Source organism: Onychostoma macrolepis, chromosome 16 (genome assembly GCF_012432095.1).
Source record: "Onychostoma macrolepis isolate SWU-2019 chromosome 16, ASM1243209v1, whole genome shotgun sequence".
Lineage (NCBI taxonomy): Eukaryota > Metazoa > Chordata > Actinopteri > Cypriniformes > Cyprinidae > Onychostoma > Onychostoma macrolepis.
Window position 1 is genome coordinate 22223687 of NC_081170.1, and position 24496 is coordinate 22248182.

General features: G+C 36.2%; 1 protein-coding gene and 1 long non-coding RNA gene across 5 annotated transcripts in view; one reads left to right on the forward strand and one right to left on the reverse strand.

Annotated features, from left to right (window-relative positions):
- The window catches only part of rapgef5b (Rap guanine nucleotide exchange factor (GEF) 5b), a 67392-nt gene that overhangs the window by 40605 nt on the left and 2291 nt on the right, over positions 1–24496 (forward strand). For all 4 annotated transcript variants that reach the window (XM_058746371.1, XM_058746370.1, XM_058746372.1 and 1 more), the window contains 14 exons: positions 11182–11260; positions 12501–12645; positions 12900–12997; positions 15101–15131; positions 18891–18969; positions 19179–19328; positions 20422–20519; positions 20976–21092; positions 22371–22549; positions 22785–22875; positions 23074–23124; positions 23377–23464; positions 23919–23983; positions 24231–24285. In XM_058746371.1, coding sequence (XP_058602354.1) covers positions 11182–11260; positions 12501–12645; positions 12900–12997; positions 15101–15131; positions 18891–18969; positions 19179–19328; positions 20422–20519; positions 20976–21092; positions 22371–22549; positions 22785–22875; positions 23074–23124; positions 23377–23464; positions 23919–23983; positions 24231–24285 — 1326 coding nt within the window. The remainder of the gene's footprint in view (positions 1–11181; positions 11261–12500; positions 12646–12899; positions 12998–15100; positions 15132–18890; positions 18970–19178; positions 19329–20421; positions 20520–20975; positions 21093–22370; positions 22550–22784; positions 22876–23073; positions 23125–23376; positions 23465–23918; positions 23984–24230; positions 24286–24496) is intronic.
- Positions 13105–20459, reverse strand: LOC131521549 (uncharacterized). Its single transcript, XR_009266312.1, has 2 exons — positions 20329–20459; positions 13105–13450 (listed from the first exon to the last, which is right to left on the reverse strand). It is a non-coding gene; the product is annotated as an uncharacterized LOC131521549 (long non-coding RNA).

Here is a 24496-nt window from a genome sequence, read left to right on the forward strand (position 1 = left end):
TAGTCCAGCCACAACTACCAAGAGAAAGAGCTTTAATCCAGTCTTGAAGATGATGACAGCACTTGGTCTCCAGCCCTTTCTCACCTATCCGGCGGTAATTAAACTACGGCACAAAGGTGAGCAGATGATGTTCAACTCTCCTCAAAAGGCGGAGGATTTTGTTACTTCACTGTCACAGAAGACATATTCTGCAGCGCTACAAAGCAGCGGGAAGGCGTCGGCTACCGTCTCCATCCTCTCAGCTCAACGAGGGAAAATTAACGATGAGGTCTGTGGTGATCCTAACTGCCCTGAAGAGGACAATAACAAGGTGGCCATGGACACTTGTTAATTTCTTTTTGGAATCTTGCCCCTGCCCTGTACGTTCGTCCGCAGATTGGTAAATAATAATGATTTATTTTCTTTAATTTTCTTTATTATTATTATTATTATTATTATTATTATTATTCTTCGGGCTGATGGAGAGCAGGTTGGTCTGACAAATTTTATGTTGTTTCAACTTGGATTTAGGTTAGCACAACTGTCTTGTCTTGTTGGGTTAGCAAAAAACTTGTTGGTTAGATAAAGTATAAAGTTGATTCAGCTTCACCTTTGTTAACCCAACTAATAATTCTAGGTTTAAGGAACTCCAACATGTGTTTAAACAACAAAAGTTTTTTAGCTTGTTTAACACAACATTTTAAGGCAGCCAGGTTACAAATTATTTTAAGTTGAATCAACTTGTTATTTTTTACAGTGTACGCTTTTGGCTCAGTGGGCCTTTTGGGGACATGTCGTGCGTTGAAGTGGACTGGTCACGCATCAACATTTGTTTCTGTTGTTTATGCAGACCTACACTCTCGGTAATGTGTGGTCTGCTTTGCTTTTTATACACAGTTGTTTGTCGTTCCTTGTTTTTGCTTTTTTTCTATGCCCTTCAACAGACATCAATAATTTTATTTATTCTGCTTTTCTTTTAAAAGGACTATGCATCTAGGTGGATTGGTATCCAGGATACATACTAATGTTTACATGTCACTGGCAGTATGGCATTGCTTTTGTTTCTCTTCACTTAGACAGAATCTTGGCATTGCGAGCACACAATGCATGTTCTTATCATTGAATGTGAATGGCCTAAATTCTCCTATTAAGCGTACCCGGATATTAGAATATTTGCACCGTAAACCGATTTCCTGTGCCCTGATACAACAGTCTCATTTAAAACAATGCGATGTGGCACATTCTCAAAACAAGTATTACAAACTGGCAGCCTTCTCTTGTGCTCCTAATAAAACTTACTCTTGTAAGTATTATTTGGCCAGGAACTATACTCTCATTCCGGTGTAATAATCAAGGAACTTTGCTGCCGTACCATGGCCGCAGCAGGCGCAGTGATATTACGCAGCGCCTGAAAGTAGTCCCCAGCTAGGTAACTAGTTATAATATAGCTGGGGACTACTTTCAGGCGCTGCATATCACTGCGCCTGCCGCGCCATGGCACGGCAGCAAAGTTCCTTGATTATTACGCCGGAATGAGAGTATAGTTCCTAGCCAAATCGGCCTAGAAAATCGCAACTTTTCATTTTCCGCCGGTCTTACTACACGATATAACTACAGAAGAGTCAAGTTTTAAATAGGACAAATATCGAAACTCTTTGGTCATTTTTGAACGCGATGCTACTGGTCTAATCGGATTCAATGATCTATGCTAAGCTATGCTAAAAGTGCTATCGCCAGACCCAGAGATCGGCTGAATGGATTCCAAAACGGTAAAACTCAACTTATTAACTCTGGGGGAGTTGGAGAATGAGCCGATTTCCAAAAAAAGTGGAGTGTTCCTTTAATGTAATCGATCTTTGGAGAATCCAGAATACTACATCTAAGGACTTCTTTTTAGAACGTCTGATGGGAGGACCTTTCAAATTTTGTAACAACACACCCTTATGGCACAACTTTAAATTTTATGTTGAAATCAGCCATTTGTCCAGCCCTCTTGGTCTACATTGGGCATAAACACACGCGGTGATTTGTATGATAACCAGGGACTCTGCTCACTTCAAGAACTAAGAACTAAGTTTTGTTTACCAGCATCATCATCATTTTGTCTTTTTTCAGTTACGTGCTGCTCTCAAGGCCTATGGAGTTCCCTGGGCATCCCCTATTTCCTCTCATCCTGTATGGGATTGGATCGCACCACCCTCTGGTCGGCCATCTGTTTCTTTAATATATATTAAACTTAATGATCACACTGCAAAGTCTCTTTCTATAAAATCTATCTGGAATCGTGAATTAACAGATTTTGATTTAGCGGTCGACTGGGAGAGGGTGTGGTCTAATCTAATCTTAACTTCTAAAAACTTGGCTCATCGTCTTATCCATTTCCAAGTCATCCACTGAGCATACATAACTCCTTACAAGAGGTTTAAAATGAAACCGCAATTGACCTATAACTGTCATATCTGTAACACTGTATCAGCAGCTACTTTTTTCCACATGTTTTGGGAATGTCCAATTGTTGTCGGTCTGTGGACTCATGAATTCTGTTTTGTCCTTTTTGCAGCAAATTGAAATTGTCATGGTGTGTCTGTTGGTTCCCCCTCCCTGTTGTTTGTTTGAGTGGATGTTGTTTTGTTGATTAAAAAACAAAAAAACAAAAAACAAAAAAAAAAACACCAGATGTACAGAGTACATCAGATTAATCCATTATGTTTAAATACAACTCGGGACTAACAAGGGGCTCATGAACAACTATCACAAAACAGAAAAACAGTCATGTATCATCCAGGAAACTACACAGTATTAAGATTCAAGGGTGTGTAAACTTTTGAACGGGGTAATTTTCACTGAATTAAATTGTTATTATTTTGTCTTGTAAAGAATATATAAACATCTGTTATGTAAAATAGCTTATTCAGGACAGTATTAAATAAACAATATAAACATGCAATTGTCATGATCCCATTTATTTTGTTAAAATTATTAACATATAGAATTTTCTGCAATATATATATTTCACATTACAGTGATGGGAATGAGATTTATTTTGTGTTGCAGTAATGAAAATTCGAATTTTTTTTTCTCTTCCCTATGATACGGTAACGATAGTGAGTTTGTTTTTTTGCTACATTAATGAGAGAATTGGATTTATTTTTGTGTTACAATAATGAGACTTTGGTGCAAAAAAAATTGAAAAATTGTGGAAAAAGGCAGATTTTTTTAAAGGTTATAAAAATAAGGTTAATTTATGTTTAAACAATCTAATTTTACACTTTTTTTGTATTATTATTTTGAGGAGAAATATGACCTGGATATAACCTTCATAGTCTTTTTATGTATAGCCTGAATGCACTGTAAGTCGCTTTGGATAAAAGCGTCTGCTAAATGACTTTTATCTCACTGCAATCTTTAAATCTTATACAGTAGTCGTTTGAAGCGGATCAAAAAAGTTCATCAAAGTTGTGCTAAGACAAGAACGTATTTTGGTTTTAGGGCAACTTTGATGAAAGGTTTTGATCCACTTCAAATGTAGACTACTGTAGAGTTTTGTCCTTGAACTTTCGTTTTTGCGGTAGCTCTATAGCATCGCTGTTTAAGAGTAATCATCTGGTTAAGTGAAATCTATTATTGTATAGTTAATGAAAGTTACAGTAATGTTTGAAGCAGATATCATAATGTCAATAGACTGAGAAGATTTTAAAACGAGCGATTGATTCATAAATTTGTGCGACCTTACCTTCACGCTGTGGAAAAACAAATGGAAGACAAGACAATGAACACAGCGATGAAAAGAGTCAGGGCTACATAAAAGCTATAGAAATCTGATTCTAGATTCAGTCTACACTCTTAGTCATGGTCAGTTTATTGGTTTGCTACATGCACAATTACCATGGAGTGAAAAAAGGTTTTACTAGAGAAGTCAAGTATGTCTAATCCTTTGCTGGTCTCGCACTTTCTCATGGCAGAGCACGAGTTCTTTTCTAGGAAAACTGGCACGTTGAGCTGTAGTGAAGTCCTTCATAATGAAAAATGCATCATGTTTTAATGGCAGCTGAAAAAAAGGAGCTGGAGAAGTGTAGTGCGAGTGAGGTTTATCTGCTGCTGCAGAGTGAGAGTGTTAATGAGAATTCTTGTGAAAGTGTCTCTGCAAATTAGTGCGTGCACTGTATGTGTGTGCGTTTGCATTCAGCTGCTGATTGGACGATTTGATTTGATTTAGTTGAACTAGTTTAGCACCGTTTCCAGATGCACAGCACAGCACAACAAAACTAGAGCATAAAAACACACACTTGCAGTGTAGACAGTTTCAATAATTACAGCGCGACTGATCCAGCTTTGTTTCTTCGCTGGTTTGTAGTATAACAAGGTGCGAGTAGGAGTGAATGTATTTGGTGAGAATGCAGCTTTTTCTGTTAAAGCAGTTTGGTTTGTTTTGCGGGGTATCATTTTGGGCTGTTAATAATTTAAACCTCTCTGAGTGCATCTGAATTCCAGTTCTTTAATGAAGAACAGACAATACAAACAATATTTATGCAGGTGTAGTATAAGTACACAAACATACTATATCCACTATATTGGCATTCATTTTTGCAAATATTTTGGTACTGACGCTTATTTTTCGAATCTGACAGTTTGAGTGGTATTATGGGATAGCAAAGTGTCCACTTGTACACACTAGTTTGGTTTGATTTTTTCTGATGATTTAGGGATGATTTCACAAAGAAATATTCCAAAATTACCAAAGTCACATGTGAGCAAAGTGTTCCCTCATTGGACAGAATATCTAGTTCGCAAGTGCTTTTCTAAATTTCAAAAAGGATCGACAACCGCTCTAAATGCCTGTTCACACCAAGATGAAAATTAAGTGCAAAAATTTGATATGAACTAGTAATTTTTACTAATGTAATTTGTATTAATTGCTATTATTGCATCTGTTTAGACCGAGATAACATATGCATGCCGTCAATGCAACGTTTTTTTTTTGTTGTTTTTTCGGTGTAGTTTAAAAACATGTAAATACGGTTTGACTACATTTCTTCTCAGTGAGCGAGTGTCAGAAACAAAAAGTTGTGCAGCACTTTGTGTACTGGAGTAACTCGAGTATTTCTGCTTGACTAAGTGCGCCTCCTACTGACAGAGAAATTCTGCATTTTCATTCAGCTCATGCTGTTTTTTATGAATTAGTTAGAAATGATAAATTGCATACTGTATTTTAAAACACACATTAAGATATTTTTTATGAATCCTCTGTCCCTCCATTGAAAGTCCAGGGTTTGGAACAACATGAGGGGTCAGTAAATAATGACAGAGTTTTCATTTTTCTAAACCTGTATTAGTTTCTTTCTTCTGTTTAGCTTAATAGAAGATATTTTGAAGAATGTTTGTAACCAAACAGCTGACGTCATCTACCATCAACTGTTTTGTTGCCAACATTTTTCAAAATAAATATCTTTTTGTGTTCAGCAGAGGAAAGAAACTCATACTGGTTTGGAACAACATGAGGGTGATTAAATTATGACAGAATTAAAATTTTTTGGTGAACTATCCCTCGTGCAGTAAGCGATTTTTGAAAAACGCTGTTGAAAAGTGGATCGGACCAAGCACCGAAACATTTTTAGCTATTAATTATTATTTTTCATTAGCTTCAGCTATGATAAAGGGGCATTCATTTGCATGCCTTATAAACTTGGAATGTCTAAAACTAACCGCTTGTTTCAAGCATCGGCTCAGTGTGTCTGAAAAATGAAATAACATACTCCTAATATAATGGTTTTTTTTTGTTTAGTTTTTTTAATTTTGTTTGTTTTTGTTTTTTGGGGGGTACTGCACCTTTAAGACTCCTTCTGTGAAATAGCATTATCATGCACCTTTATCTCTTCAGGGTGGTTTCTGTCCGTTTGTTTTGGTATATTTAGTGCCTACATGATCCCAAAATAAGCAAGAAACAAACCTAATTTTGAACTAAATGTGAAAATGGCCGTAGAATATCAGGAGATGCAGTATGTCATCCAGTATCATGACTGCTGTGTTTTCTAAAGTCATACACTCATTTGACATACTCTGTTTTGCATTCTGTCACAGTGTTGGAAAGTATGCATATTCGGACACAGTATCTGTCTGTGTGTGTGAGCGAGCACCATTGGAGGCGGTGTGTACAGCTGCTCGCTGCAGATTACCATAATGATGCGAGCAGTTCAGTAGAGCAGAACGCACAAAGCTCAAGGAAGTAAGTGTGAAATTAAGGAAGAATTTACAACAGTGCCAATGCAGCACGCTCACACCGCAGCCCGCAGGAAGAGTGTCACTAATAGGATTTACAGCTTATGGAGGAATCCCTCTGTCACTATACACTGCTTCAGAAAACACTCAACTCATTCATTATGCTCTCTTTCTCTCCATTCCACCCTCCTTCCCTCCTACTTCGCTCTCTGGGTTGCATAAGTCTAATTTAGTGGTAATTGGAATAAACATCAGACTGTCTTAAATCTGACTGTGAGAAATGGCTGCAGTCTGTTAATTTGGCTCTATTTAATTACATTTTCCGGGAATTCTAAGAGCTACATTTATACTAACCTTTTACTTAGTATTAACACACAAAATCACTAACACTTTATATCTCCTCTGACTTTTAATTATATAATAATTTTACACAGCTTACACACACATATATATTTATATATATATATAAAATGGGTGTGTGTGTATGTATGTGTGTATATATATATGTATATATATATGTGTGTATGTGTGTATATATATATAATGTGTGTGTGTGTGTATGTATGTGTATATATATATATATATATATATATATATGTATGTGTGTGTGTATGTATGTGTGTATATATATATATATATGTGTGTGTGTGTGTGTGTGTGTGTGTGTGTGTGTGTGTGTGTATGTATGTATGTATATATATATATGTATATATATATATATATATATATATATATATATATATATATATATATATCCACACACACACACGTATGATTGTATACTTGAAAGGAAAAATTGCATAAGATATTAAGTTTATTTTCTTACCCCACTGGCGAAATTGTCTTGTTTTAAGCATAAAACTAATTGTCAGAAGATGCTTTTGCAGAATATTGCAGATGAGCATGAGCAGATAAGCATGAGCATCTTTTGAAGGCTTATAAATAATTCATAATTATGGTTTGAGGGACAAATCTGATCTATTTCATTACCAGTTCATATTTGATTTTGGTGATAATGTTTATTGATCCTCTAGCCAAGAGGGTGAATTGGTTTATTGTATTTTTGCATTCAGGCATGTGTTCAGTGAATGTAATGTTTCCTCTGTCTAATTATGAGACATTTTCTCCTATGATGATTGTAACTTCAATTTAAAGTGTCAAAGTCACTTTGAAAATCATAATTTTTTTTGTGTATCATTGATAAAGGTTTGAATATAGAAACTTATGATGTACAGACAGCCACTTGTGTATTTATTTTTGTGTATCAAAGTATTTTGATTTGTTTATTAGAAATTACATAATTTGAGTAAAAAGTTTAAAGGTGGGGTAAGTGATTTCTGGTAGCCAATGTTGATATTTCAAATCACCAAAACAAACACGCCCCTACCCCAAAGGGTCTATTTTGATAGCTCCGCCCCACACATACTGTACGTTCGCAACCCAGGCAACGATTAGTTCTGTGAAACAAAGCAAAACCAATATTACTCACCTGGCGAATAAAGCTAATTCTGATTCTGATTCTGATTCTATCGAGAAGAAACAAAGCAACCTCGGCGTCCGATCGCAGGCCTTCCCGCTCCTTCAGGTCTCTCCAGTGCTGGAAAGCTGATCTGATATTTACATGGGTCCTACTACTTGCCTTATCGTAACACCGTGTCTATACCAGATGTGAGCAGTGCGGCGCGACAAAATACTATAGAACTCATTATAATCAGTGATGTTGTCGACACTGGATGCGGCGCGGCACGACAAATCCCCGACAGTAAACTGCTGCCGCGTTATATTTATGACGTATTGACACAAATTTCAAATGATTTTAACGCTTGCTTTGTCGCGTCCAGTGTAGACAAACTTTAGCCGTTGCGGCGCGACACGACAACTGTCGCGTCCGGTGTAGACACGTGTAATCCTTGTTTTGTTCCGCAGACGTTTTCCTCCTCTTTTTTTATCCACCATCTCTATCTTTGTCGTCGCTCGGCTCAGCTAATGTCTATAATGTGCACTGAGCGCTCTCTCCTACGCATCATGAGTAGACACGCCCCTTACTGCTGATTGGCTACAAGTTTGTTTTGGTACTCGTCCTGACTCCTAAAGCGTTTTTGAAAAAATACATGCATATATGTGAAGCACAACATCAGGTTTTGTTCAGTGTTGTTAGATTTGTTAAAAGGTGTTCAGAATGTACATTTAAAGAGTCTAAATTACTCAGAAGCCAAAAACAGATTATGATATGATGTGTGATTCAGAGGCTTAGATGTAGAGATTCTGTCGATCAGCAGATCTGATGAGAATATCGATTGATGTCTGTGAGAGAGAATGGTAAAATTTAGATTCCTGCAGAGCAAATTAAAGCGGAATGAACAGTGAATGCACATCAGTCATTACGGCCTTATCAGAGTAATAGTGTCATTATGAGAGTAATAGTGTGTTTCAGTGGGATCAGCAGAGAGGTCAGGCGTATTAAGGTCCATTTAATGTTCTACTCTCCCTTTTTCTTGTTCACTTGCTCTGGATTTTGTCTCTGTATTATTAGCTGTAGGATATAGTGCACATGGTGTATAGTAGGGTTCGCTAACCACAAGATCCTAGCCATGAACCACCAACATTTTTACCCATTAGCAAATGTTACTTAGAGCAGTATGCATATTGTACAACTAATTCATAAGTATACTTTCAATGTCTTACTGGATATGCACAAACTTAAAAATCACAAATCACAAAATTTGGACCCTTGTAAATGTACAGTATGAAATTCATTGCATAAGTAACAAAATATCAGTATATCAAGTGCCATCTGCAAACTAAATTATGACCCTGGACCACAAAACCAGTCATAAGTAGCACGGGTATATTTGTAGCAATAGCCAACAATACATTGCATGTGTCAAAATTATCCATTTTTCTTTTATGGTAAAAATCATTAGTATATTAAGTAAAGATCATGTTCCATTAAGATATTTCGTAAATTTTCTACCGTAAATATATCAAAACTTATCTTAATTTTTGATTAGTAATATGCATTGCTAAGGACAGCATTAAAGATGATTTTCTCAATATTTAGATTTTTTTGCACCCTCAGATTCCATATTTTCAAATAGTTGTATCTCGGCCAAATACTGCCCTAACAAACCATACATCATCTGGAAAGCTTATTTACTCAGCTTTCAGATGTATAAATCTCAATTTAAAAAAAAAAAAAAAAAAATGGACCCTTATGACTGGTTCTGTGCTTTATAACAATGACAGTAATTAAAATAATTATGATACAGTAATTAATTTAATTGTTTGTTTGTTTTTATATTATTGGTCAAAAGTTTGGAATAATAAAAAAATTGAAGTCTTTGCTAACCAAGGCTGCATTTATTTGATCAAACAGTAATATTGTGAAATTATTACAATTTAAAAAAAAATAAAACAATTTACATATTTAAATGTTTTAAAATGCAATTTATTCCTTATGACCAAGTTGAATTGTCAGCAGCCATTACATAATTATTTTTTAATGAATTTGAAGAAATCATTTTGATGTGTTGCTTCATATTTTTGTGGAAATGTTATACTTTTTTCAGGATTCTTTGATGATTAGAAAATTCAAAAGAACAGCATTTATTTGAAAGTGGAATCTTTTGTGAAATTATGAATGTTTTTCTGTCACTTTTGATGAATGTAAATGTGTACCTGCTGAATACATATAATAATTTATTTATCTTTATCTTATGAGAGTGTATCGTGGTTTCCACAAAATATTAGCAGCCAAAATTGTTTTAAATATATATAAAATGTATATACACATACACAGTATAGTGTATACATACCAAATATTATTATTATTATTATTATATGCAATATGCTTGACATATAATTAAGCCTAATAAACATATTTTATGAAAAAAATAGTGTGCTGATCAGATTTGTTTGGATCCTATTCATTCATGAAATACTCTATTTCACCTACAGGCAATAATTATTGATAGATAATGGAAACGTACAGAATCCCTGCATACCATATGAGGTTACACTAAGGCGAATGATAAAGGGTTCTTCGTTTTTTCCAGAATTAAATGAATCTGTTTAACAAAGGTTACACAGCATATGGTTAAATGTGGCCCATTACTATACACAGAGGAAACGTTCTGTCGTTCTGCGAGGGAGATAAGGATTGCCGCCATCGCTGCGCAGTGGGATTAAAAACATTAGCAGTCTCGCTCAAGGTCACCACGCACCGAGCGCTCCTTCCTTCAGTCATACTTTCACAGCGAGATGATGTATGAACAGCGGCACAGAGCGCTTCCAGGCAAACACAACTCTAATTAAAGTGGTGCAATAGCAAAGTGTGATAATGTAGGAGAAAGGAGGTCAGGAGGAAAGAGAGAGAACAGAAGAAAACAAACAAGAGCACATGTAAACTGCCTGTTGGGTTTGATTCAGCTGTGCTGAATTTTTCATGACGCTACACGCACCAGAGTCTCTGTGTAGCTGCAGAGTTTTACTTTGAAATTTTGAAATGAAATCTTGGCCGTTGTTTACTCATCTTCATATGTTTCGCAAAACGTTATGACCTCTGTTCTTCCATGGAACACAAAAAGGATTTTTGACAATGTTTAAGCTGCTCTCTTCACAGTGAAAATGAACGGTGACTACAGATGTCAACTTTTTTTTTTTTCTTCAGTGAATTATATTTAGTTTGTTTTTTTCCCCACACACAAAGATATTGTATGACTTGAAAGACTTAAACTGTAGCACTTCAGTCATATGATGCTTTTATGATTTTTTTTGGCCTTTTTGGAGCCTCATCCACCATCATTATAGTGCAGAGTGAACATTCTTCAAAACGTCTCCTTTGTGTTCCACAGAAACAAATAGCTATTCCTTTAAAATCCTAAAAACATTCTTCATTATGTTATGTTTCTCCAGAGTTTTTTATGATTTTGTGTTGTCGTCTTACTAAAATGTCTAATGTGTATTTCATGTTCTGCTCATTTTCAGAGAATCTTTTGGATGACTTCCTGCTGACGTACCCTGTGTTCATGTCCACCAGTGACCTGTGCCAAGCTCTACTCGGTCAATATCCTTCTCATCATATGCACACATGCTCTCATATGCTTCATTGCTGATGTTGTTTTTGCTATAATAGCTGCCTGCTTACATTTTTAAAGGTGAACTGTGTTTACTATACAATATAAACAACCATTTCAAAGTTTGGGGTCAGTAATATTTTTCAATGTTTTTAAAAGAAGTCACTTTTGGTAACCAAGGCTGCATTTATTTGATCAAAAATATAGTAAAAACAGTAATGTTGCAAAATATTAATGCGATTTTAAAAGAATGGTTTTCATTTTTAATATATTTTAAGATGTAATTTATTCCTGTGATGCAAATCTGAATTTTCAGCAGCTATTACTCTTACTCAATCTTTACTGTCACATGATCCTTCAGAAATCATTCTGATATGCTGATTTGCTGCTCAAAAACATTTATTATTATTATTTTTTTTTGCAATTTGGTTAAAAGTGTCTGCTAAATGACTAAATGTTCAATATATATATATATATATATATATATATATATATACATATATATACATATTTATAAATGTCTTTACTGTCATTTTTGATCAGTTTAATGTGTCCTTCCTTGCTGAATAAAATAATTTTATTTATTTATTAATTTTTTTACTTATCTCAAATTTAAGTGGTAATGTGTATATTTGTAACGTAATACTATATGGTTACAATACTTTTTAATTAAATAAGTTAACTAATTTAATGTATTAAATAATTAATTATTTTAATAATATTATATAAATTGTATAGTTCATATGCAGTAAACATTAATATTATATTACACTTTTATTTTAGTTTTGAAGTGTAAATGTGTGCATAATTTATTTTCATCTACAAAAAGAAATATTTTTAAGATCAATAGAAACATAAATTCAGTAAAGTGTGTCAAAACTAGTGTAGAGTGACGTGTAGTATTGTAAATTATGCTTTATATGTTGTGTATGTGTATGTAAAATAATGCGAGATGATCTGAGACCCCCCATGAAACAATTCATGGAACTCTACTGTGACCATGCAAAATTATGTTATACATGTTCTTTTGCACGATCTATCTGGCGTTAAACCACTTAACAAATTCCACGCCGTTTAGCCGAGGGCACGCAATTAATTCTCTATTACTGAACCCCTGTTAATTTAATACAGAGAATTCAGCCGCAGGCGTTTCCTCCTTCCTCTGAACTGTGTATCTGAGCAGTCTAGCGTGCTGGAATAGATTTGATGCCTTAACTGCTCCTGGTCCACCTATTGTTCAAAGAAAGGCAGGATGAAAGAGGAGGGGAGAGACACTCTGCTTAGGAAACGAAAAGTGCTGCACCTGCTGTCCCAGTGGAGCTCACTGTGCGCAGACCTGCCGCGGGACGACGAGCACACCAAACTATTCCTCAAGGTACGGATGGGGAGAAGGGAGGGAATTATTTTTGGAAATACAAAAATGCCACCACCCCTACAGCTCTTGATTCCTTAATGCCACATAATGAGGAAGAGATGGCGAGATTATTGCTGGCTTCAGAGGATTTTTAAATGCCCTCAGACATTTTCATTATCATACGCTGCATGTGAACATGTATCTCGGTGAAATGGTGCACACAAATCCGGTTTACAACCTAAAATGTCAATCTTGTGTTCATTTCACATTTGTAGAGTCTGTACAGATACGTTCTGGATGATCTCTATGAGTTTCCCTCGCTGGAGAAGGATCTGAAAGAACTTCAGAGACTTCTACGGATGCAAAGGAGACAGTGAGTCAGCTCATCACAACTGAGTTTTATTAGGCCTAAACGATCCATTTCATGTTTATAACCGATTTCTGGGAAGCTTGCTGTTATGGTAGATATTTTAAGATGCATTATTTATACTCGCACAATCACGTCCTTTATTCACCCTCCTAAAAACAAAACGAGAGCCAGAAAAAGACAGAGCGATGCTCTATAAACTCTCATCTACATTTTGAATCAATCAACTCGGGCAAGTTTTTATCCATGCAGCCGTTTTTCCAGCCCAACATGACGTGGTTTTCCTCGACTTCCTCCCTTTGTGTGTTCCCTGGGAGACGTGATGAGAAATAGAGTAACAGAGAGATGATAACGGAGTGAAATGATGTTACACAGAAGCTCTGCTGTGTGTGATTCTCATCCCACAGTCTGTTGACAGTTGAAACCCTCATCAGTCAGTCCCAGATGACAGAGATTCTGCTGTGGGTGATAACTGAGCTTTAGTTTGTTGAAAAGGATTTAAAAGACTTGGGCTTCTTTTGAATTTCTCTCAACATGAATTAACGGCAACTAGCCCATACATCCAAGGATCTACAAAATGCACACTATAGTATTTTATATCAGAAGGCAAGGACACACACACAATTTAGCACTAAATACTGCCTTTGCCCAAGGGAATAATATTTGTTATTTTATATTATACATTTTACATTTTTATTATTATTATATTTTATGTTACAGTAGATCATTGCTGACTACTACCAGCTTTAGTTATTAGTTGTGTTGTAATACTGATTGATAAACACACACACACACACACACACACACACATACATATAATGTTGGGTGTAATGCATTAATAAGTAATTCATTACTGTAATTGAATTACTTTTCCCTTGAAAAAGTAAGAGCTTACTCTTAATTTGACTGTAATTTAATTACAGTAATTGTACTGTAATTGCATTAAATACTGTATAGACTACAACAATTATATATAAAACAATAGTAGATTTAACATGAAAATCTAACATCTAATTTTAAAATGTATGTTTTTTAATGTAACCTTCTCCCTTTAAATACTTTGGTCAATTCAAGAATAATTTATGCAGCTTTATGCTTAATTAAAATTAAAATGCATTAAAAGAGCAGTTTCATGTCTGTGCTTGTATTGCTCAACTGGCCAGGGTTGATATGGGATTTAGAAAGTAATTAGTAATAAGTAATGCAATACTTATTAAAGAGAGTAATTAGTACAGTAATCTAATTACACTGTTGGGGATTTAACTAGTACTTAACTCAACACTGTATGTGTGAGTATGTGTGTGTGTATATAGTGTTGAGTTACTGTAGTTACTTTAAAAAAGTAATTACTAGTTACTAGTAATAATTATTATTTTAATTATACTCTAACCAGTTACAAAAACAAATCTTGTGTTTTTTTGTCTATTTAAGGAACTACAAAAATATGAAAGTATTAAAAATAGTCTAAAAACATGTCTCAGCTTGCTTTGCTTTCTGTAGCCGTGTTTATACTGTAACTACAGTAAAGTCAGGGATAGGCTTCTTAAGTGCATAAGCCTTGAACTTTATTAACACAGAATTAGGAAAGCGGCTTTGTAATATTCAGATCAGAGAGATCAGGACAGAGCAGAATAAATTAATTCTGCTTCGCATATGAGCTCTTATCCAATATTTCTGTTTAGTAAGCAGAAGTCCTGGCGTTGACCTCTCGGCTATATATCACACGCCTGCTGGTGCTTCATGAAAGGCCAATGATTAATTAGAGAGGCATCAGATGGGGAATATGGAGACTATAAAGCTCCCTCCGACTGCCCGTTTTTATCAGGCTGTTTAATCAGAATGAGGTGTGCATGGATGAGGACGTTGCACGCTTTCATTTAGATGAGGCAATCAGTAAATCACATCGTGTCAGACTTTAATGTTAGCACTGATGATTCAGGCCTGATCTGAATGAGAAAAGGCTTTTTACGAGCGTTCCTCGCAGCGGGTGGGAGATGCCATCTTGCAGTATTGATATAATGGCACATTTATATTTCAAGTGATCCCTTTGGCTCATTCTTCTTTATTTCTTTCTGTCTCCCTCTTCTTCCTACCCCTCTCATCTCTCAGCACGGTAGATGAATACTCTCCGCAGAGGAAGGTAAGAGTTAAGACCAGCCGTTGTATTACCTGCACAGAATCTCAATGAAACCACCTCGTTGTACTTTGATTGAACTCCTTGTGTTTTAAAGAGGCTATATCACAAAACTTGTTCAGAAATCACTATATTGACAATCAAGCCGTGGCTACAGTATATATCAGTGAGAAACACTGATAGCTATCAAAAATCAGCTCATTAGTAAAACCTAACAGTGCAAGATAACTGCGTTCACATTAGACTTTTCTCTGAAAGTTTACATGTTGTTGGCTTAAGCATAATTATTGTAAGATTGTGCAATGTGCATATAAATACACTCAATGCCTTTAATATTCCTCAACTCACCCTAATGACAAAAAGTAATTTACATGTAGACGTCTTAAAGGTACAGCAGCAAAAAACAGTTCAATTCTGAATATATATATATATATACAGTAGGTACAGAAAGTATTCAGACCCCCTTAAATTTTTCACTCTTTGTTATATTGCAGCCATTTGCTAAAATCATTTGTTCATTTTTTCCTCATTAATGTACACACAGCACCCCATATATTGACAGAAAAACACAGAATTGTTGACATTTTTGCAGATTTATTAAAAAAGAAAAACTGAAATATCACATGGTCCTAAGTATTCAGACCCTTTGCTGTGACACTCATATATTTAACTCAGGTGCTGTCCATTTCTTCTGATCATCCTTGAGATGGTTCTACACCTTCATTTGAGTCCAGCTGTGTTTGATTATACTGATTGGACTTGATTAGGAAAGCCACACACCTGTCTATATAAGACCTTACAGCTCACAGTGCATGTCAGAGCAAATGAGAATCATGAGGTCAAAGGAACTGCCTGAAGAGCTCAGAGACAGAATTGTGGCAAGGCACAGATCTGGCCAAGCTTACAAAAACATTTCTGCTGCACTTAAGGTTCCTAAGAGCACAGTGGCCTCCATAATCCTTAAATGGAAGACGTTTGGGACGACCAGAACCCTTCCTAGAGCTGGCCGTCCGGCCAAACTGAGCTATCGGGGGAGAAGAGCCTTGGTGAGAGAGGTAAAGAAGAACCCAAAGATCACTGTGGCTGAGCTCCAGAGATGCAGTCGGGAGATGGGAGAAAGTTGTAGAAAGTCAACCATCACTGCAGCCCTCCACCAGTCGGGGCTTTATGGCAGAGTGGCCCGACGGAAGCCTCTCCTCAGTGCAAGACACATGAAAGCCCGCTTGGAGGACTCCAAGATGGTGAGAAATAAGATTCTCTGGTCTGATGAGACCAAGATAGAACTTTCTGGCCTTAATTCTAAGCGGTATGTGTGGAGAAAACCAGGCACTGCTCATCACCTGTCCAATACAGTCCCAACAGTGAAGCATGGTGGTGGCAGCATCATGCTGTGGGGGTGTTTTTCAGCTGCAGGGACAGGACGACTGGTTGCAATCGAGGGAAAGATGAATGCGGCCAAGTACAGGGATATCCTGGACGAAAACCTTCTCCAGAGTGCTCGGGACGTCAGACTGGGCCGAAGGTTTACCTTCCAACAAGACAATGACCCTAAGCACACAGCTAAAATAACGAAGGAGTGGCTTCACAACAACTCCGTGACTGTTCTTGAATGGCCCAGCCAGAGCCCTGACTTAAACCCAATTGAGCATCTCTGGAGAGACCTAAAAATGGCTGTCCACCAACGTTTACCATCCAACCTGACAGAACTGGAGAGCATCTGCAAGGAGGAATGGCAGAGGATCCCCAAATCCAGGTGTGAAAAACTTGTTGCATCTTTCCCAAAAAGACTCATGGCTGTATTAGATCAAAAGGGTGCTTCTACTAAATACTGAGCAAAGGGTCTGAATACTTAGGACCATGTGATATTTCAGTTTTTCTTTTTTAATAAATCTGCAAAAATGTCAACAATTCTGTGTTTTTCTGTCAATATGGGGTGCTGTGTGTACATTAATGAGGAAAAAAAAATAACTTAAATGATTTTAGCAAATGGCTGCAATATAACAAAGAGTGAACAATTTAAGGGGGTCTGAATACTTTCCATACCCACTGTATATATATATAAACAGTCCTTCCTAAAATAACCTGCAGTTTCATGTTTTGACCAGAGATGGCGATAGAGAGCTTATCAAAAATGTCATATGGGTCCGTTTACGCCAAGGATGATAAAGCTATACATAGGAAGTATAAAGCTTTATTTCCACACCATAACTATAATGATAACAACAACGCAGAAGAACAATATAGTTAGATTCATTTTCAAAAGCCAATCAGAATCCATCCTGCTTTAAAGAGCTCAAGCATTGAGCTCAGTGGCTGACAACAAAACTGCAGTCAGAGGTGTCATTCCCATTCAAAGTGAGGGGGCATGTGCCCTCAAGTGGATTTTGAATGCAGCTTCCAAAAGACAAAAATTAGCTGATTAATATTTTCTATATTTAATACAGTCACAACTGCGTGAAATCGTTCAGTGCGTCATATCATCAGCTGCTAAATTCAAATCTGCGTTCGCTGGCTGGCACTGAGCCAGAGAAAGACGCGTTTTTAGGGCACTGCGCATTATAACCAATCACACACACGGTGCTGTTTAGCTTATGAATGCAATGACCAATCAGAGGTGTTCACATGAGTCATCGCTAAAACGTTTTCTTCACTCACTCGCTCGCTGACTGAATATCTCTTTCTGGCGAATTCTCTCGTCAGGAACAACAAAGTGAAAATGTGTGTACGAATCTGTTAGATATTAATTTCATAGTGTAAACAGCTTCAGTGATTTTAATGGGAGTTTTTGAGAGTGCTTGTACTAGACTGTCAGTGAAAATGTTCTTTACTCTCTTTCTGCAATGAAAGTGATTAGTAGCCTAACTTGCAATGTTTTTATTCACATTGACTTTTAATGTTAAATTCACATTAAATATAAAAGTCAGTCGTATTAAACGTATGTTATGGCATGACACCCATAAACAGACAGGTTTTTATGCATAGTTTTTAAATTACATTATTAGGCTACTTTGACCATCGCCCACTATCAACATAATCTATAAAGGTGAGAATCAAGATATTTCATGATATAGTTAATGTGTTTGGTAATGTTTCGAATAAAAAGGAAAAAATAAATAAAACATAAGTGCTGATGTGGCTGCTGTGTGTAACATGACGACCCCCACCCCCCCAACTCGTGCCCCCTCAAAAATAATCAGTGCATGACGCCCCTGATGGCAGTGCATGGTTAGAATAAACTGAACGTTATCATATGTTGATGTGGAGGCTAATATTGTTATCTTTTTAGTTGTGGTATTTGGTGTGAACAGACCTTTAAAATTCGAAAATGAATTAGAATTTCCTGCTGTTAGTAATTCATATTTTAGAAATAAAAATATTCCTTATGTTTTATTTATTTTTACAATTGTAGTTCAAGTTGTAGTTATTTTATGTGCTTTTGTCATGTATTATTTTTAATATTTCTATTTAGCTTTATTTTTATTCCAGTTCTAGCTATAGTAATTTTTAGGAATATCTAGAAATATTTACTTAGTACAGTTATTTAGTATAGCAATTCAAATTGTTGTTTCAAAAGTTTGTTTTTTATTTTAATTTCAGCTTTATTTCAGTTCATGAAAATGTTTCAATTAAGTTTTAATTGTTTTAGTTTTAGTCAACAATAACACTACTCACTACTACAGCGTCAGGCTTTCACCATTGTCTTAAGGTGTGTGTGTTTCTCATAAACAATAATATTCTCAATGCCACGTGTTTACTATCTTCCAGAATAAGGCTCTCTTCCACCAGCTGAGTCTGAAGGAGAACTGGCACCCTGTGAGAGGAGCTCAGAGGGACATGAAGGAAGGTAAGCTCATAAAATATTCCCTCATATTTCTCTCCTACACTCTCATAGTGTTCTGACTGCCTACAGAGCTGCTGGAGAACCACAGCAGGTTGTTTATGAATAACAGCACATGAGAATCTTGTTTTATGGCATTTTTATGTGAATTGGTGGCTGATTAATGCAGAGCTGGGCTGTTGTGTGTGTGTGTGTGTGTGTGTGTTTCTCCTCAGTGTTGTGTCGTGTGTACGTGACCATAGACTCATACGTGAGTGTGAAGACGCACAGCGAGGTGTGTGTTCAGGAACTGCTGAGCACTGTGGCCGAAAGGCTCGACTGTGCTGAGGACGACATGGTGCTGATGGCCGTCACATATCCTGGAGGTCTGAACAAGTTCATACATCTGTCTGTTTTCATATTGATTGCTTTGTGTTTGTTTGAGACATCCCTGTTTGCAGGGTGCCATCATGCTTTTAAACAAGTCATTAGAGTACAACAGAGCCAAAAGCCTGCCTTGTAATTGTGTTGACTGTTCTAAAGCATAAAAAATACCATATGTTTGCATATAATTAGAAAATGTTAAGCTCACATACTTGTTTCTCCAAAAAACAATGCTGAAGCCAGTTATTCTACTTTGAAAAGTGCATTCTGTGTCAGAATGTCTGTTTTTGTTTCGGTCTGTGTGTTTCTGCCCACTGCCAGTTTAACCAATAGTGTTTTTTTGATACACTGGGTTGCCAGTTAGTGGAAAACACAGCCTACTGCATCTTTCCTGTTACATGTCCTCAATCTGGCAAACCGCTTGAGCATTAATTTTGAGGAGGGGGGAGCGGGAATTCTCCAATATTTTGAATTTTGACCTCAGTGCCCATTTCAACCGTTAACTGTCAATATTATAAACTGCACCTTTAATTTAATTAAAATTTTTTCTGATCACAGTGTATATGATTATTGAAAAATGTTTCTGGTTATTTAAAATTATCAAGCAACATAATTTGTCTAACAATAAATGGTAAAAATGTATAAAAAATTATAATATATTAAGTTATACAATCATAAATATAAGGGCCGCTAGAGGGGCATCCACGTTTGAGTCAAAAGGCTCCCAGAGGGTCAATTGTATAGGCATTGGTGAAAAAGTGATAAGGCAAAATTTGTCTTCATATGCAAATACTTTTGATATACAAAGAGATTTTTGGAGTAACATTTTATTTTTTTAAATAATGCACCAATTTTTAGTGGTTCGCCAGTTTGTTTACTCACTTTTGGCATATCATGACCTTAAGTATTTTGTAAGAACTCTTGTTATTATTTAACTTTTTCCTACTGACCAAACGGTTCTTGGGACCAACTAAATTATTTCTAAATAAATTGTTTTGTTACCTCTTTCTGTTGTAGCTCACTGTTTATCCTTTTGGTATTCCCTGATATTGCTGCTTTCACTCCATTGTTGTTCCTCTCTCTCACTTTCTCCAGAGAAGGTTCTGCTTCAGTCGGATCAGCGTGTGTTCTCGTCTTCACTCAGTGCCGCTGAGCGGCTGCACGTCTGCAGAAGAGACCTGACTGAGATCATGGTGAGAGTATGCAGAACGCTGTTCTCTGAACTGCACTTAAAAGAAATCTGTTTTCCACACCATTAGTTCTACACACAACTGTACGACCTTAAAGGCACTGCATTCTGAACTTTTCTCGCACCAAAGTTCCTGCCAATATTTAATGCCAGAAACAAACTCTATGCAAGTACAAAAATAAACTTGAACAGTGTACAAAAATAATACGTTTGGTAACAAACTACTCAGGAGAGTTACATTCTCATATGCTGGATCAGGTTGCAGATTATCAAATAGGTGTTAATATGCAAATATGGGTGGTCATATGTTAATATGTTTGTGGTTCTAATTTGTTAATTGAACTGTTAATTTAAAAGAGCAAGTAAAATCCTTTTTTTTCATTATATGGCCCCTTTAAATCAGACCAATAACAATGCACTTGTTAATAATAAGCAGAGTGTCTGTCTTCTGTTCTCCCAGAGTCCCTTCACTGATAACGGGCAGCAGCGCTCAGTAAAGATGCTGAGCATGAATACGTGGGATGTAGCCGTGTCGCTCACCAACTGTGACTGGAGTCTCTTTAGTAACGTCCATGAGGTAAAGTCTTCACATTTCAGACAGTGCAGCACTAGAGAAGGTGTCCTGGAAAAAATATCTTTGAAATACACTCTAAACTAAAGCAAAATTTAAATGTAAAATCAGCCAATTAGGTAGTGAGTATTGACACAAAGAGCCATTTTAAAAATAATAAATTATACACTGTTGCTTTATAAAATATCTGTCTGGAATGAAAGGAAATATTTCCTACAAAACACTTGAGATACATTTTAGTTATCTAAAGCTACAGAACCCAACATTAAAGGGTTAATTCACTTAAAAATGAAAAATCACACTATTAACTAGTTACATATTAGCATGCATATTACTAGCATATTAATACGATAGCATTCTGTTTATTAAGTGTGCGCTGCAAATTAGTAAAATCGTTGTTACTGACTGGAATTATTGCATAATATCTGTTATCATATAGTAGAGGTTTAAATATTATATATAAACAAGTTTGGTAACACTTTAGTATAGTGACCAATTCTCACTATTAACTAGTTGCTTGTTAGCATGCCTATTATTAACATATTGGCTGTTTATTAGTGCTTATAAAGCACATATTCTGCATGACCATATTCTACATCCCTAATACCTAAACTTAACAACTACCTTACTAACTATTAATAAGCAGCAAATTAGGAGTTTGAGGCAAAAGTCATAGTTGATAGTGAGAATTGAACCTTAAAATAAATTGACCGAAAAATCTGACATTATTTACTTACTCTTCATAAGACTTTTGTTCCTCTTCAAAAAAAGATATTGAAAATCTGAGATATTTCTGTCTCTCCGTTGAAAGTATATTCACCCAAAACATTGAGGTTTGTTCTCACGGCGTTATTCTAAATCATATTTAATGCTCTCTGTGTGTGTGTGTGTTGATCAGTGTTTACATGTGAATGAAACTAAATGAAATAAATTCAGTCTATTTGTCATATAACGCAATCGTTTATCTTAGTTTAAAACTTGGATTAATAAAGTGCTCGATTCATATGGATTACGTTTACTATGCCTTTATAAACTTTTTCATTAAAATATTCTGTAATATAAATATTCATTAAAAATACCTTCATTTGTGTGTCCACAAAGATGAACAAAAGTGTTTGTAACAACGCAAGTGTGAGAAAATGATGAGAGTTTACATTTTTGGTCATTTTAAAAACATGATTGACTTGTAATCGAACACACTCAGTAGTCTTAATTTATTACTGACTTTCAAAAAAGAATCTTCTAAAATATTCAACAGCTGTGCCATTTTTCCGTTCTCTGCAGCAAGAGCTGGTGTACTTTACTCTGAGCCGTGACGCAAGCACTGGCCACACGGTGACGCTGGAGCAGCTGTTGCAGCGCTGCAATGAGACTCAGCAGTGGGTGATGACCGAAGTGCTGCTGTGCCCGACCCTCTGCAAACGTGTGCAGCTCTTCAAGAAATTCATCAAGATCGCAGCACAGTAAGTATACGCTCACGAACAGAAAACCACAGCCATATCCAAGCTCAAGAATATCATACACTTTTTGACTTGGGTCGGCAAGCAGTCACATAGTAACTTGCTAAAACCTCTGAGAACACCCTGACATTGTGGCGGCATGTTTCTTGAAATGTGAAATTATTTGTGCTTGTGTTTCTTTCTACTCAAATGAATCAGGTGGTGAACACACTCATGTTATCTTCCTTTCTTTATTTAGCTGTAAAGCACAGAGGAACCTGAACTCATTCTTTGCTATTATTATGGGACTGAACAGTCCCGCCGTCAGTCGACTCACTCAGACATGGGAGGTAGGAAAACACCAACTCCAGTGCACAGAAATATACTACTAAATATTAAGAAGCGGTAGTGTTGCACTTAGATTTCCAGCATCAGTCTATATTTACGATTAGTTATGTTTTTAGAAGCAAGAAACTAGAGTGTATAGTCTACAGGAACTGTGCATTGGCTTCAATTCTTCAGTTTTTTTTAATCTGTCCTCATTTCAGAAAGTCCCTGGGAAGTTCAGGAAGTTGTTTTCCGAGCTGGAGAGTCTGACGGTAAGTGATTGTCTCATCACAATCTTAAGTTGCCTCCTGCTAGTTCACCTCCTGCTAGAGAATTTTGTGCTGTTTACGGCTCATTAGGATGTAATATATGAAGCCGTAATCATATCAGAGCCTCTGGCCTCCAGGGAGGAAACAGCAGGTGGTGTTACAGAGGAGGAGATTTGAGACAAACCAGATGGTTTCAGTGTAAAATAAAACAAACACACAAATATGTATACATGAATGCTTTTTCATGACCCGCAGGACCCTTCTTTAAATCACAAAGCCTACAGAGATGCCTTCAGGAAGATGAAGTCTCCCAAGATCCCTTTCCTACCTCTGCTTCTGAAAGGTGCAGTAAGCAAATTTATGCTTCTTAGCATACAGAATATCATCAGATAATTAAATATGTACACGTGACACCATGGGTTTGGATTTATGTGGACGACATGATTGGAGAAGTCCAGCAAAAATTTATTAAAAAATGAATGAAATAAATGCTTAAATGAATCATATATTTAGAAAATAGGGTGAATTTCCATTCTAGATGACTTGAATGTTCAGTTATGAAGAGTGGGATTTTGGATTAATGAGATTTTGCAGTGGACAGAGCTACCAATCACAACACAGCAGAAATAGAAATACTGACGTAATGGCTGGTTGGAACAAAAGAATTAGCATTTATCACTAGTTGCTTTGTTGCAATATATCTGATTAGGACATGGTGAGAGAATCTCCTTGAGAGACGTTTTGCTTTTTTGCTAGTAATGTGTGTACTAAAATTTGAACAATTTCTATCTGAACAGATATTACCTTCATTCATGAGGGCAACAAAACATTTCTCGACAACCTAGTCAACTTTGACAAACTAGTAAGTCAACAATTAGACTTTATAGATGTATTTTTTTAATTAAAGAGCTTGTTCATTCAAAAATGAGAATTTTCATCGTTTATTTACCCTCACGTCATTCCAGACCTTTTTTTCAAGAAAGTCATACAAGTATGGAATGGCATGAGTAAACGATGACAGAATTCTCATTTTTTAGCGAACTCTTCCTTTAATATCATGTCCCATCAAGTGAGCAAAACAAGCTAATGTGAATGTATTTCATGTACAGCACATGATAGCAGACACCGTGCGGATTATCAGGCAGTGTCGGACAGATCACATGGGTAAGCGCTCAAATCACACAGATTTATAAGTTTAAAATATTTCCTGCCTTGATGAAGTGTGTAATCTCTGCCCAACTGAACCCAAATGAAGTTGCAAAAACATTGCAACCTGTTTCAAACAGGTTTCCCATCCAACCCACAAATTCCCATTGACCAGATAAACCGATAATCCCAGCACAAACGCATGCCATTGGTTGGCTAGTTGCTGGTC